Raw genomic sequence first — 17,263 nt, 5'->3', positions numbered from 1 at the left:
TGATAGTAATGATGCTGTGTTGTTGTGTCTGATTGGTCTTTGGAAATTTGCTAATACAATGGCGCTGTTTCTGATTTCTCTCTTGAAGTATGCAACCTGATTTAATGCCAAAGGCAGATGCTCAGTCGAGCAGATCAAATAATGGATACAAATAGAAATAAAAGACAAAATCCAATGATGTTCTTGGAATGAGAGTGATCCTCATTAAATATCTCATAGTGTTGTATAGCGGCAACCATTGCTTGGAAATAGACACACCTTTCCCATAATTGCATCTTTTCACAAATCGGGCTTATTGTTCTAATTGCAGTTTTTTCCATGTTAAGTATAATTGCTGTTCATTCGATAACTAATCATCCGATTAGTAAATTGCTGATCCTAATCAGTTCTTTAAGCAATACTAATTCTCCTTTACGTGACATCAATAAGTTTACTGTGTTACTTCATGATTATGATAATCATTGACTTGCTTGTTGAACCTATCTAATCCTCCTTCCAAAATGATGGTAACCAATCCTTGATCATGCTCTTTCTGTTGTCTCCTCTGCATTAGAGGGGAATCATTACAAAGCGATAATAAATGATGGATGATGATTTGACCATGTTACCTGCTATTTCCATTATCATCCCTTTGTATGATGGGTATTATGGTGGTGATATTGTAATGTCCCCTACTTTGAGCTGCCATAGTTTCAGTAATTTATCAAGCATTATTGAACAAATTACCAACCTATCATACTTAATAATTAATTCCATTATTCATAATCCATAATTTCTAATGCAATGTTCAACCCTTGTCACTACCGAGTCCTAAGGAAGGAGATTATTATGTTGCCAAAGTGCTTAGATACCAAAACACAATAGGCTCCCTCAAAATTTATGGATGCAGGCCCTTACCCTATCTTGGGACCATGCCCTCAAAGTTTACGGGACTCTGATCCTTACCCTATCTTGGGAATCATCCTAGTGGCTGGATTTAGCTTACTCCTCTTTGGAAACAATTCAGTCCCTTCTTCATAGATACTGACAGTAGTAACAAGAATGGAATCATATATATATTCTTCTTAATGTTTACTACTTATAGAGTTCTTTCTGTTATATAATCTATTATTGATTCTGTTATTTAACTGGTTAATTACTTAAGACATTATATACATTCTTTCATTTATATTTCAGAAATAATTATAAATTTACTGCAAAACAGTATCAGAAAGAATTTTCAATGCTGCAATAAATATTGACTCAGCATACTGTTTATAGCACCAAGATGTATTCACTTACTGACATCGCCACCGATCTCAGCCCATTTCTTTTTTTCCCCGATTCTTGACATTAGGCTAAATGCTCAGATTGAGCGATCCAAATAGGATGTATATAAAAGAGATGAAGATTCGATGCTTCTTCTCTGATCCCATTCGATCCATCCCCTTCTCTCTTGCAAATCGATCTTATATAGCTTCTAAGATAAAGTGAAGTCTCACCCCTCTTTGCAATGGATGTCATGTTTCACAGGGATGTGTCTCTTCTTAACTAATCGTGGCTACATGACCTGAATTATACGTTGTTAACTAAATCGTTGCTTTGCTGTTAGTAATTGATTGTTGTTATTTTATTAATATTAATAATCGCTCCTCTAAGATTGAAATTGCAGATTTACAAGTGATAAGATTGCTGCTTAAATAAGATTGTTGTTCCATAAATATTAACTCACTGTTCCTTAACTGACCAATGGGTAAAGTCTTAGAGTCACAGAAAATTGTGAAGTCTTAAGTAAGACAATTTTCTCAATTCGTTTATTTACTTCTAATGTGGTAGTGAACTTTTTCATTATGTCCGTTATGACATGATAGGGGACAGGACAGATATCGATATGGATTTGTCTTTATATATGGTGGATGCATGCAAGAGTTCTTCATGATCAGGTGCAACGATATGTATGCTTCTGTGTGGCTTTGATATTATGATCCTTGAGTATTGCTATATCCATGCTAAGTCTTCAATATGCATTGTACTTTCTTCATGTTATCTTGATGATGATAGGATACCTGCTTATGGACATGTTGGATTATGGATTTGCCGTCTATTATTTTGATCATTGTCATATATCATAGACTATTCCCTATTCCTTATTTACATCATTCATAAAGATAATACAAGGAGCTTTCTTAAGTTAGCAACATAATGCTTAACAAAGTCTCGTTTTGTATTCGAATTTGGGTGGGGACATCACAACAAGACATCCTCTCGATTCACTCAATCAAAGAACCCTCCCCCCCCCAAAAAAAAATGATGATTTGGCACTTTATACTTAGTGCGTGTACAATGGCCACTTGCAAAACAAGACAAAGTGGACTTTTGATTTCATTGTTTATAATTGCCCCAATTAGGCTATAGTAGACTCAAATCACTAATGCAAAAGGCCTAACGGAGATTTGAGCATTACATATGCCAAAATAGGCAAAAAAATGACCATAGGCTGAAAGTACAATTTATACTCACAATCATGACAAATTGTTAGCACCAAAGTGAAGTAGACAAAAAATCATGCATTTAAAAAAAAAAAACCAACACCTAAAAAAGAGTTCGTATGATCTCGAACGAAGCCTTTGAAGTTGAAATAATGGGAATTACTCAGCTATAGCTATGAAAAGCTCATTTTTTTGAAAAATCTGTGCATCGAAATCAAAAACTAATTTCACCACTGTGTAGAGCATGGAAAGTTGGCCAAAATAAAAAAAATTGCACTGAAAAAGGAGGTTATAAGCCCAAGATATTGCCATTTGAGGTTTGCCTATAACACTGGAAATGCAAATTGTGAGGGGTGGGCAAGAAGAATAATCTCATGTTGCTTGTGGAGTGAACAATTTCACTGTTTATATATAAAAATCCACAAATATCTTGTGTGAGCTTGTTCAAGGGCCATGCAGTAGTTGATGCATGACTATGTTTTGGTAGACGTGTCTGTTGGGTTTGCACGGTGATTGGCCTGACTTGTAGAAGTTGACTAGGAAAGTACGATGTTGATGTGGTAACAACGTGGCTCTACATCAACAAATCATGCGCTGCCATGTGTCAAAATCTAGACAGGTACTGAAGCCCATGCACCATTGACTTTTTGCAATTTGTGAGGATTCTGATTGGACAAGTTGTTGATTGGTTGTACAAAATAAGCAAATGATGGTAAATCTAACTGTACTCTGCCACGTGTCAATTGCTGAGTGGCTTGAGTTGTGATATCTATCAAATTAATTGTTGCTACATGTTAGTTGCTAAGTCCTACTACCACTTGTCAATTGTCGAGTCCCTACTGATGTGGCCAGACGCGGTTGCTAAGCAAATAGAAATTTGCCACGTGGGCGATGATACTGAAGGTGGGAGCAATTTAGGATGCGTGATGTGGCATTGGGGCCACTATGGCCTGTGCAGGGAACATGGCCTTCGATTCCTGCAATTGTAGGTAGTCGTACCTGTATTGCAAGTACAACTTGCAAAATATATTTTTTTAAAACAAGCTTTTTAAAATTGCAAAATAACCTTTACAATTATAAAAAAAAACTGTGAATATATAATAAATTTGAGAATTTTTAATTTCACAAAAAAAATTATTTATTATTTTTAAATCATAGCACAATAATAATGGCATTCGTCGTACTGAATTGGAGAAAAATAATTCTGATTTCCCCGGGTCAACTACTCTGATTAGGACGAATTGACAGGCGATATTGAGGTTTTCAAGCCTTTTGAGTGCAATGGCGAGGTTGGTTTTGGCCCAAAGTGCTTCAAATTTGTAGGTACCTCCCGGATTTGGCAACCACCTCCAAACTTCAAACAGATCTAGATTTGGCCTCCGAAGTCTGATTTGGACAAAACAAAAGGCAATTCTAATTTTCATGAATTGCGTCAATCCAATGGTGGCCTTAGATTTAACCTAACAAGCTCTAATTTTGACTTGCAATAGAAAGCTACGAAATACAAAACCCCAATTTGCACCAAAAAACTCTCAAAATGACTATCCAAAGACACCCTAATGGCTTTGATACCATGTAAGATTTGGCTATGAAGGTAGCCACACAAGATCTAGAAGCCTAATGGAAAGCACAATAACAAGAGAGAATAAATGTGACAAGAATAAACTGTATTCTCATCAATGATGCAATAGAACTAGACAAAAGTACATAGGAGACCCCTTGGTTATATAGCTAAGGTGAGTACAAAGGAGTGAATGAAATAATGACAAGTGTTGTTATCTCATTACATGATAAGAAAAATGAAAAGCTATCATCCCACCCAAGATGGATAGGTGATAGTGTGATAATACCACGAAAGGTGGATCATCTACTAAAGGTGGAAAAGTGCAACCACTATAAGTGGAAATGATAAAGAGATGATAACATGATAAGTCCACCTAAAGTGGAAATTCTCCAACAACTCCATGTAGTTCCCTAAGTAAGCTCAAGTGATGTGTAATTAGGACCTAGGTGAGAAATAACCAAGGTAAAATACCTTAACTTCACCAACAAAGAGGAACTACTTAGGGTTAAACCCCGGATGAGGTTACATCATTCTAGAGTACAAAGTCCTACAATTATTACGCAAGGAACAATCTCTATAGGGCTTGAAGATGTTGTGCAAGCTGGTTAGGCAAAAGGCCCTTGTCATCCTCCATGAAGGAAAAGTGGTCATTGTGCAAGGTGAAAATGTAAAGATTATCCAAAAGGAAAACCTCGTTGCTACACAAGGCGAGGATATGAAAAGTATTGCGTTTATTCATGAGGAAGAATCAAAAGTTGCTCAAGCTAGGGAGGGAGAGCATGAAGAAAACCTTGTTGCAAGGGAAGTTGGTGATGCAAAGGATGTATTGGTCCTTCATGAAGACCTTGTTGATGAGAAAGCTACAGAGGAGGCCATTGTGTTCCTTTTTAATCTAGTTGCTACACAAGTTTGGGGGTTTAGAGCACAACCAATAAATTGCATTGGAGTAAATTAAACGACATAGAAACATTCTTCGTAAAAAGGGCTGCCCAATCCTTTGATATTGGCAAGAAGTTAATGATTGCAAGGGAGAAATTGTTGGCACATGAAAGAGAAATTGAAGCCTTAAAAACCTAGGTCTCCCAACTGAAAGCTATGACATGGACTAGAAAATCAACAACACAATGTCCTCCTTACAAACACATGAATTTGATGTAGTTAATGAAGGATCAGTGGTGGGTGGCACATGTAGGAATACAATAAAGAATGATGGCCTTAAGGAAAGACAAGTTACAGAATAAATCGGCAGAGAGAAACAAGGTAAATAAATGGGTGGAACTTTTGCAGTTTTGAAGCGACAAGCAAAGGAATCTATCAGTTATCTATTCATATCATCAAATGCAGACCTCTAGTTGGGGTTCATATCCTTTACCATCGAGAGCAATGGTAATGTTCCATTTAGAACATTTTATTTTTTGTCTTTTTTTAAAATGTAAGTAGACTTGTAATTTTCTATGACACTTTTCATGCACAAGATAAAAAATGGATCGATTATATGCTTGGTTTGGAGACAAAGTGGAAACCCAATACTTTTGTAGGAGATGCAGAATTATGATCATTTTCTTCTTATCTTCATGATGAAGTAAGAAAAATACAATATATGACAACCTATTTGGCTGAAGAAGAAAGTGCAAAATTCATGGTTAGGATTGAATTCCCTAAAGCAAAGGAAAGGAAGCCTAATTATGTAGTCAAACAATGGAGACCTTATCTAATTGGAAGGATTTTTAAGGTAAAGATAAATCATTATAGTCTCAAATACTCATTGGAAAAATGTTATCATCTAAAGAACAAAAATGATACATTAAGATGCTGGGATATGACTTTGAGATCATTTACAACAAAGAGAAGAAGAATGTTGTGGTCAATGCTCTCTAGGAGGGATGAATGCTTACAGTCACTAATGTATATCATTTCCATAATATAAGTGGATTGGGTGCATAAGGCATGAGAAGAATGGTGGAAGTCTGTGGATACTCACTCTCATTCCAAAAAACCAAGAAGATTCAAAAGTGTGAGGAAAATTTGCATCCAAAGGAGATGCTCTATGGTATAAGGAGAGGTTGTCCCTATATAAGAACTCAATCCTTAAGGTTAAGGTTTTGGCAGATCTCCAACTTCTCAAATAGCTAGGCATTCAAGCCTCTTGAAGACTTATCATAGAATCAAGCGAAATTTCCTTTGGGATGGACTCAAATGAGATGTCCAAAAATTTGTATCAGAATGCATGGTATGGCACCAAAAGAAAGGGGAAACAATTAAGACTCCTAGTCTTCTACAATCCTTATCTATTCCAATATGAGGTGGGAGGAGGCATCCATGGATTTCATCATGCTTTTGCTGAGGTTTGATAGAAAAAATGTCATGGTTTTTGTCGATTGACCTACCAAATATGCATATTTTTTTCTTTGTCACCACATTTGTAGCAAGTAGTATAGCAACAACCTTTATGGTACCATTTGGAAGCTACACAGGACTTTAAAAGTCATAGTAAGTGATCATGATTCTATATTGATAGGTAAGTTTTGGATTAACTTATTTTCATGTTTGGGTACTCAGTTTGATCATAGCTTATCATATCATCGCCAATCAGGTGAATAGATTGAGGTGCTCAACAAGTGCTTGTAGGGCTATCTTCAATGTTTTGCTTTAGATAAACAAGAGAGATGTAATGTCCCTTATCAAACAATTTATGAATTATAGGACAATTACTGTCTGATTCTTACAATAAACTTATGTATTTGGAAATAAGAATGCAATTATTTAATAAATAATAATGATCAGGCCACGGGCTGTCTCTGATTTATGCAATTGAGATTATGCTTGAGTGAATTGATATCAATTTTGCAATGCTTGAGTGAATTGATATCAATTTTGCACTAAGTGCACAATTACTTGCTGTTTCAAATAAGACAATATAAATATGTAATGGACTAGAAGTCAATATTGCCAATGGCAATATGAATGGCTGTTTCTGATTTGGAATATATAGTATGCACAATTGGTTACTGTTGTTTCAGATCTGGAAATGATATTATGCAAGGTATATGGTGCTGTGTCTGACGTGAATAATCCTTGGCTTCATGCACACAATATTGGGTCTTCGGCCTGCTCTCCTTGAGCTCTTCCAAACTGGAATAAGAAACAATATATAAACACAATCGATCATAGAAAATGACCGATTTGATTGGTCTTATATATCCCCAAAACTGAAAGGGTAGCATCCTTTGGTAACAAGAAGACACTTCCCTTCATTATTGCACTTCCTCATGATTACTAATTACATTAATAACAAATGCTAACTGCTGTATGCAGATCACACCTTTTCATTATCATACTTATCGCTTAAGCCTTTTTACTAAATCGATATCTTTAATCGATATTAGTAATGCTCTTCTTATTGTGTTGTAATTGACTTTGAGTGATATCGATTAGGTTGATAGCAATCTCCTTAATTAATATTTTGTCGATTATAAGATATTCACTAACTCCTGACAGATGTGTGGTTGTGTCAGAAACTTATTATATATAATTCCTTACATTGTTAAGAGTTAAGATGGTTCATGTTGGAGTATTCCAAGTTGCTGTTTGTTTAGGGAGCTGACGCAGTCTGTGTAGCCTTCAATATGTGCTTCTCATCCATTAATCGTTTCTATATCCAAATTGCTGTGTCTTCTTATAGCACATGATAGTCGCTGATTATGTTTGAACAAACCCCTGCCTTGGCAAATAGCTATCATGCCATCTCAATATTAGTTGCTGTCCATATTGTAAGGGATGTCGATAACTCCATGCTCCAATGATGATTTCCATGATAGTCCATTTATAATTCAGTCTCAACTTGGTGAATCACTATGCCAATGGTACTCAGGATATGATACTTGCGATAGACTTGTTGAGCTTGTGTAGCCTCCACATGGAGTACCTTTCTTGAGGTAGTCTCCATTAAGTTGCTTTTGTCCTTCAACTGACAATCACTAATTTCATGAAGTGATGGTGAATCTTCCATATATCAATCTCTGATTAACCATGCTGACTTTCGTATGTTTGTTCCTTTTTAATAATAAGTTTAAACCTTTAATTTAAACAAACTTAATCGTTTATCTGCCAGGTTCTGGATTGGGGACATTACAAGAGATGGGTGTAATGGCTACCACTAGCAAAATGGTGGTATAACACTTCTTTCCAAACTTCATCCAAAATGTTTCCATTTTTGGCACTATATGGGCACCATTCACCATCTGTCACCTCTATATTGTGAGCACATCCAAAGGTTAGACTAGTTGAAGAACACATTCAACTCCAATAAGAGGTACTCTCTTGTCTTAGGGTGAACTTAGCAATGGAACAAAACATTCTTGTGTTATTACAACCACATAAGCATATTTCATCGTGTTGACATGGCTAAAATCGTATTGCTACAACTCTATCCGGTCAACGTAGAATAGAATGTTGAGTATCCTATCCTCTCTTGAAATAAGGAAATCCCTAATGCTGTTTTAAATTGATCAATGGGGACGACCTCAAGGTTTCAACTGTCAGGTCATGACTGGAGGATAACTCAGTGATTGATGTGTTTTGTTGGAAACACAAGGGGTCTTATGTTTACAACAAGCTGGTTTGCTGCGATTCTCGAGCTGAGAAATAAAAGCAGAAGAGAAGGGTTTAGGGATCCTAAGGACATCGATAAGAATGACTAGTGTAGCAGGTAGACAGATTTCCATAAACAAATTCTTGTTTCACCAGAGACACCCTCACAACTAGACAAGAATAGTGCAATCTCCAAGGGATGATGGTTTTTCAGGCCGGAGACACTCATTTAGGCACCCAATTCTGGCGCAGCCTAAGACGAACACCTGCAGTTGAACTAAGAATAGTTTGGGTTCAGACTAACCATGCATGGTGACCTACAATCAACAGGCCCCCAATGGTATGAACCTGAAATGCATCAAATAGCCCTCCACACTTCACCATTAAAATCCCTGCACTCTAATTAACCAACTGAAGGGAAACCATGCAAACAGGAGAAAACAAAGACAATAAACACCATGTTTCAATGTTCATATATTTGCTTCAACTGTCATTACAACAATTTCCTCAACAACTCTATGCTACTCCTAATAATCTAACCACTAAAATCTAACCTTCTACAAAAACTCTAACTTGTTCTAACCCTTTACAAAGAGAGGCATCCTGCCTTTTATAGAGTTTACATTTTGAATCAAAGGCCAGGATTGACTGCATCCAACAGTCCTGATCTGCCTTCTAGAACTTGGCAGCTTTGACCCATGCCCATTCAATTCTCAGTTATCCCCTTAACCACTTTCTCAACTACCTACAACTATTTAGCATTAATTCGGTCAATCGGGTAGTTGGAAATAACTGACTTGTGTCCCCTCATTTTGAATTCATTAGGTAGGACCCACAGGCAGTTGTTTACATTAAACAAGTTCAGTTTTCAAAAACTGAATTTATGGAATTAAATCCAGCTGTGTGTCTTTTTGAGAATGCATATTTTGTAGCATTCTGTGTTCTTGGTCTTCAATCTCGTTGGTGGACTTTCACTTGTCATTTAGGTGATGACGTGCTTTCCCATGCTTCATCGCTTCGACCTTGCGCCCTGTAGTGCGTTCTTGCATTCTTGCTTCCTGGCGTCGCTCGCGATCGCGTCTCCAATTTGCACTTCAAGTTGACGCTCTATATCTTCCCGATGTTGATCTGTGAATAATCAATTTCGACTTGGATTAATCATTTTGAAAAATTAAATAAATTAATTTAACACATTAAATTTTAGTCGATGTTGGGCTTTGTTCGGCGAGGACGAAAAACGATTGCCCTTTAGGTTTTGAAGGTTAAAATGCAACCTTCTAAACAAATACGCCAAGATTTATTTTAAATGTCCCCTTTGTTTAAACTCAGCCAATTAATGAAGGATGTGCGATTTTCTCTTCAAGTTAAAATGTCTTTCTCACTTAGTTTTAAACAAACTCGGCCATGCTAATTGAAAAGTGCAATTTTGGTCCCTTTAGTAAAATTCAACATTTTAATTAAAAAAAGAGCGAACTTTGTTTTATAACTCGAACGCCTAACTTGTTTGGCTAATTGATATTTTCTCCTCAGTGACCCTTTTCGGCTAATGAAGCCGATTTGTAATTTTGCCTTTGAATGAGATTATCGGCTAAATGAGTCAAAATGTAACCTTTTGGCCTTTTGGGTGAGATTGCGCGCATATGGACTTGGTCTTTTTAAGATTTTTTCGGCTTAATGAACCCATATTGTGCGATTTTAACTCATTAATCATTCTCGGCTTATAAGCCGATTTTGCTAATTTGAACTTTTTAGTGTTTTTCGGCTTTTTAACCCATTTTGCGAACTTGGCGTCTCTTTAACTTTTCGGCCAATGGGGCTCCTTTTGCGTGATTTGAACCCTTTCTTCTCTTTTTGGCCTTTTAACCGATTTGGCGAGACTTTGAAGATTTTGTAATTTCGGCTAATGAGGTAGCTTTGGCGACTTTGCATCCTTTGAAGTTTTTTGGCTAATAGGCTATACGCGCGTGATTCTGGCCTTTTGAATGAGTTAGTGAACCTGTCTTCCTTTTCACCTTTTTGGCGAATTGAGGTATAATGTGCGATGGAAGCTCTTTATTTCATTTTTGGCCCTTTTACTATTTCGGCTAAATGAGCTTGAAATGTGCAAATTGGATGCTTTCTAAATGTCTCCCCTTGTTTTTTTTTTCGGCTTTAAGAGCTGATTTGGCGTGAATGTCTTCTTTCTATCATTTTCGGCTTATTAGCCGGTTTTGCAAACTTACCCCTCTGCACATTTTGAACTTTTTCGGGCAAATAAGGTGAATTGCACGATTTTTATACCTTATAAGCTTTTCAGCCAAATGAAGGATTTGGCGAACTTAGACGTTTTTTTCGGTCATTTGGATTATTTTGTGCAATTTTGTCTTGAAGGTGCTTTTGACTTGTGCGATTGCAGAGCCTATCGGCACAAAGACCTCATTTTGCCGAGACTTTCTTTTTGCAGGACATCTTGGGCGGTAATGGAGGGGTTCTCTCTCATTCTGGCAGGCTTCGAAGGGCAACGACAGGGATCCCCTGTCCAAGACGGGGTGTGTGTGCAGAACGCACAACACATCGAAACAATGATACCAAACCTGCACCCAAGAATTATGCCCCTTACAAGGTTTTTCAGAAAATCGAGAGTGTAATATACAAATTGGATTTATCTAACTCAACAAAGTTACATCCAGTCTTCCATGTTTCGTGCTTGAAGAAGGTTAGGGAACAAATAATTTCAACCTAGGCAGCATTACCAAAGCTCGATGGGGAGGGAAAATGGTTTTTGAATATAAGGGAATCCTTCAAACATGCACTAAGAGGTTGTAGACAGGGTGAATAAAGAGTATTTGATCAATTTAAAGAATTCTTTCGTTGAATAGTTGACATGGGAAAATGAAGACATCATGCAAAAGTATCTACAATTGATCCACGTTAAGGACAACACTTCTTTGAATGGGGGCATGCTATGTTCTCAACCCATTGATTGTATTAGGATATGTGTGGTTGACTTGTGGCTAACATAACCCTTAAATTATATGATCATTTATCTTGTGCTAAATGGGTAATATTAGGCTGTCTTGGGTGGCATCTATGGGATAAGTATGGTATATATACCAGGTAGTGGTTAGTTTATTGTGTTCATATTCCGAATTCTATTTTTGTTGAAGACTTTTGGAGATTGCCTCTTGGAAGTGGCCTATTACTATCAAGTATTTGCAAGTGATTTCTATCATATTTCCAAGAATTTGTTTCTTCATTCTTCTTTTGTACATGTTATTTCATTACATATGTTCCTATATAGGTTTTAGATGACACAATTTTGTAGAATGTATACTTTGATAACTTGTATAGTTGCCCAATACATACAAGAATTCTCAAATTCTGTTTAACTTAGTTACATCAAGTTTGGGATTATGTGCATTCTATGATTAGAAGACTCCTATATTTTAGCTTGAGAGTTTCTACATTTCAATTTAGAAAAGAAAGGAGATATCTCTTCTTTATAGTTACAAACTTACAAGTTAACCCAGTTAAGCATGTGGATAATAGTCAAACACAGGCGGAATTATTCAAGAAAGGAAATGTTAGTTTGTGATTGAATTCTATGTGTAACTTGATTTAGTTGAAGGTTGGTTTTTTTATAAGTGTACTTGTGTAAGAGAAGGCAGAGGACACAGAGTGTAATGATTAGAGCAAGGAAATCATTGTTATTGTTTGATTGCATTATATTATGTTAAACAAACTATGTCAAGCAACCCTCTTTTTAAACAAGGAAAAATGATAAAATGTCTTTTGAATTCTAACAAATATGTAATGACAGTTCAAGCATTACAAGATAATTGTACAACTAGCAATGTAGTTATTGGAAAACTTCTTCTTCAGTCACAGATCAATGAAGATTTTTCTTTTGGATTTTGTTTACTTCATAATAGTAATTACTGGCTGGAATATTGTTTTTGGCTTTTGCAGTTTGTCCATTTTTCAGCTCTTACAACCTGCTCCAGGTGATTTTTTAACCAACAAGCTTATACTTAATGTACTCTCACCATTGAAGCTTTGAATTGGAAGTGGATGTTAATATTTCATCCCAACTAGCAAACTATTTTCAAAGGTGGAGTATGCTTCTGTAGCTTTTCAAGGTTATAATTAAGTATATAAAATGTCTGGTTGGTTAATCCTCTTTTCATGTTTGCAAAATCATTTTACTATAACTCTTGGTAGTGATTTTACTATGGTGTTCTTCCATTTAGACTCTTTTTTTGAATAGATTAGAATAACTATAGTTGAAAAACTTGGACTTGAAAATAACTTGGGAGGCTCAAATTTTCGAAAAACATGGGACTCGACAAAAAGTCGAGGAAAAACATGGTAAATATTGTAAAATTCCTAACTAGGATTTGCTAACAATCAGGATATAATCAGGACATAGTAGAAGATTGTGCAATAAAACTTATAGAAGAAATAACATCTTAAACAACATTCCTTATGTGGTGTTTACATTGATTTTAGAAATCATTGTTAAATATATAACAACCAGTGCAGACACTGTGGAAATGGAAATCAATTCATCTTTTCAAGAGACAGAGTTAAGTTTGGTGTTATAATGCACCTGGCTGTAACGTCGCATTGAACAGGATATACTTTGCTTAAATTATGCTGGGTCTGGAACTCTGTATTTTATCGTACACCACGATGCCCCTTTCCGTATGACATTCCCTGTCAAATTACTGAGATTCTGTTATGATGCCTGCGCGGGGAAAAATCATATCCGCAGATTCAGTGGTGCGCACAAGGGAGGAGGTGATGCCTTGTCCTCGACTCTCTCTGTAGTCCCTGGAGTTCCATGAACACTGCGCTGGAATACACACCGCCGGGTTTACTTTCCCACAGTCCCGTTGTGTTATACTGCACGGTGAAAGACACACGCCGTCGGTTTACTTCTCCACAGTCCCGATATGTTATACTGCACTGTGAAAGACACACGCCGTCGGGTTTGTTCCTTGCTTCTGCTATAATACACATTCGCCCTGTTGGTTCACGCGGTGCGGAGAAGGATTGTTGTAGCCAAGCTTATACCCGATATCGGGTTTCCAGCAACAAACGATGGCTTACGGCTGAGTTCGTGTCATACGGGAGTCTGGAAATAGTCTGCGTGCAGTTTAAAACTGCCTCTATCTCTACCAGGCTGTGATTAATCTTTCTTTTGTCCAGTGGTAGATATACATGACTTTGCAATCTCCTTCCATTACTCACGCAGTCAGACTACTCATTGCCTCATTAATTCGATTCCAATAGGCCAGTAATAGATGGCGAAAGGAATGATTCAACCAACGTTGATATCACGTGGATATTCAACCTTCACTTCCAGGTCTTCTGTTTTTATAAAAAACTCATATATCCCTCCTTATGTGCCAAACATTATTTAAAGAACAAAGTGGGTAAATTTCCCATAGGAAAACCAACTCCCACAAGATTATAAAGTTAAATAATGGTTAAGCAAGGTATTTAGACAACTATTATTTAACTTTAACCTTTATTGAAAAATCAAAGAACTCTTATTATAATATATTAGTCAACATTAGAACTAATATAAAATAAGGAAAGTTCACTTTATTCATAATTAATACCAAATAATATTAATTTGACGGGGACATCACAAATATATTGAACATTTAAATATATAATTCTTTAAAAATATTCTTCAAAAACACACATATATACTGAATTTGTAGAATATAATATTGATTTTCATCATCTACAAATAAAAAATTGAGTTTAAGACATTATCATAGACCAGAAAACAAGCTCAACCTTTGAATACATATGAGCTTCAAGTCTCAGTATCAATGAAAATTATAAATTATAAATTTTGTCTATGACTAGATCTCAAAAAAGTTTGTTGCTGCTGCTTTTTGCCACAGTGTGAGTGTTGCTGAAGTAGATGGTATAGCTGCAATAGCATCAACAGGAGCCTCATCTAAATTGACAAGATCAAGTTGTGAATGTGAGGAACCTGTCCCTGATGACTGACTGACCTCACCTTCTGCCTCCTCGTATGCTGCCACATTCGCTTCCCATTCATCTGCCTCCCTCTTCAAATCAGCTAATTCATCATCGATTAACAACAGATCCAATTTGCAACCAAGGCAAACTTTGTCAGAAAAGTGGACTCTAAGCAAACTTATAAGTTATAACTATGCTTTGCTAGCTTAGTTTGTTTAAATAGCGGTAGTTCAGATGACCAAATCACTCATGCCACATTCTTGTCGCATCATTAATGTGATTGAGAAGTGCAGCTGAAGCAGAATCAAGAACAAAGTAAGAGAAGGCATATAGTCTGGATTGATGATCTGTCCTCCCAATTGACACTATAGAATCATTGTGCAACTCTCAGATAACCATAGAATTAGGAAAGAACTCAACTTGATTATTGGAACGAGTGTGAGTGATTTGATATTCTAATAGGAGATTGGTTGAAAATGAGAGGACACATAAAATATAATGGAACTTTTCCTCACCCATGTAAACAAACCCATTCCTACATTGAATAAAGAGCTGTCATACATCAATATCTGTGGCATTGAATGAGGGACAAAGATTAGAAATCATCTTGTGATGAAACTGTTGTCTTTTTATGACAGCCTTGGTTCATCAGTGAGAACCGATCAGAGATATGTTTTATGGACCAGCGCTGCCTCAGTTGATCGAAGAGAAAACAATAGAATCATGAAGTATGAAGTGTTGTCTTGCCGGAACTAACCCCGGAACTCCGGAACCCCCAGGTTCCCAAGTTCCTAAGTCTTCAACTTCGAAACTTCGGAACCCCCAAGTTCCCAAGTTCCTAAGTCTTCTCTTCTTCAACCCCGGAATTTCGGAACCCCCAAGTTCCCAAGTTCCTAAGTCTTCTCTTCCTCAACCCCGGAACTCCGAAACTCCCAGGTTCCCAAGTTCCTACGTCCTCAACCCCGGAACTCCGGAACCCCCAGGTTCCCAAGTTCCTAAGTCCTCAACCTTGGAACTTCGGAATCCCGAAATCCCAAGCCTAAGTCTTCCCAACTTCGGTAACCCGTGTTTCCGAAGTCTTCCCAACTTCCTTCCGGCTTGCAACACTTCTAGATGGCATGATCAAACACTCAAGGCTCTTAATACCCCAACAACTCTTGCGATTTGTACACCTTTTGGGGAGCTACAGGGGCGCATTTAATGATTTTTGTAGGATTTCCATCAAGAGAAGTACATGGCCATGCTTATTTGTGGTTACTTATGTCATGCCTGCATGCTTTGACTTTGGAATGTCAGTCAATCCACCTTCTAGAAGTACCTTTCTTCTTGGGATTGCATTTTCAGGGTATGGCCAGGTTGCTTGCATGTACAGAGTTTTAGGGTTTCTTTTTTCCTAAAAAGTCATTGATTTGCAAAGGAATTATTTGCCTTGATTTTTATTTTTTACCCTCTTGTTTTTTCCGTGAAAGTCTTGGGGGCTCATAAAATGCCTTTGTAAAGGATTTGATGAAGTGATTATATCTTATCACTTAATAATATCAATTTAAATATTTATTAAGTGATAATATATAATTACTTAATTAGTATAGAAAAATAGCATGGGGTTTATATAAATTAAATAATAAAAATATTTATTAAGGTGTTATATTATTAAAATACTTTAATAAATATTTTTCTTATTTATATCTATTAATTTTTAAATGTAAAAGAAATGTGAGAAAGATGTTTATTAAAGTGATTTATAACTTATCACTTTATTAAACATATTTCTTATCAATATCTTGACTTTATTGTAAAAATGGAGTAAAATAAATATTTAATAAAGTGATAAGTTATAAATCACTTTATGAGATTTTTATCTTATTTTCATTTATTGAGAAGTCAAAGGGATATTTTTTGCATTAGTGAAGTTTGCAGGCCCGTCTGAAGATATTTAGGGGTCATAAATGCATAATTAATAGCTTTTATGGTAAGGGTTGATGAGGCTTGACTTTTGGCTCAAGCCTATCCCCTCCTAGACATGTTTAGACCCCTAAAAAATAGGCTTTTTGAGTTTGCTCGACCCAAAAAGAGGAGGTGGAGTCCTTTTGACCACCTTTTGTAAAAGCATATATACTGCAAAACTTCATTTTTTTAGGGGTTCTTACTTGTTCACTTTGGTGTAGATTGTAATTTCAGAGTTCTTTTTGGAGAAAGTGGGGTTTGTAACTCAGTTTTTCAGAGTATGACAGCATTGTAACACCTTTGAGCAGTACTAAGCAGTTCATACCTTCCCATATTCTTTTGTTATTGTGAGTCCTTAGTGTAGTTCTTTTTGGAGAAAGTGGGGTTTGTAACTCAGTTTTTCAGAGTATGACAGCATTGTAACACCTTTGAGCAGTACTAAGCAGTTCATACCTTCCCATATTCTTTTGTTATTGTGAGTCCTTAGTGTTAGTACAGGTTTTTGTGACATTCTTTGTCCTTGAAACTGTGTTTTTAGGTGGATATCTTATGCAGGAGTATAATTATTTGCAAGTTATAAGCTGTGTGAGTGAAATAACAGTCTTAGGTTGTGAGGAGTGTTTTCTCCTCTTAGGACTGTGATTTTTAGCCGCCTTATAAACTATTAATGCAAAGGTCATGATTTATTGGGTTGTGTAGGAGAGTATTTCATTAC

General features: G+C 36.4%; 1 protein-coding gene across 1 annotated transcript in view; it reads left to right on the top strand.

Moving 5' to 3' along the window:
* Window positions 1–17,263, top strand: part of LOC131031116 (uncharacterized) — a 136,982-nt gene that overhangs the window by 102,730 nt on the left and 16,989 nt on the right. The window contains exon 4 of the mRNA XM_057962153.2: window positions 12,571–12,605. Within this exon, the coding sequence (XP_057818136.2) occupies window positions 12,571–12,605 (35 nt within the window). The remainder of the gene's footprint in view (window positions 1–12,570; window positions 12,606–17,263) is intronic.

The sequence above is a fragment of the Cryptomeria japonica genome, chromosome 4 (genome assembly GCF_030272615.1).
Source record: "Cryptomeria japonica chromosome 4, Sugi_1.0, whole genome shotgun sequence".
NCBI classification, from domain to species: Eukaryota; Viridiplantae; Streptophyta; class Pinopsida; order Cupressales; family Cupressaceae; genus Cryptomeria; species Cryptomeria japonica.
The sequence above is the reverse complement of the archived record's forward strand: the minus strand, read 5'-3'. Positions and strand labels throughout refer to the sequence as shown.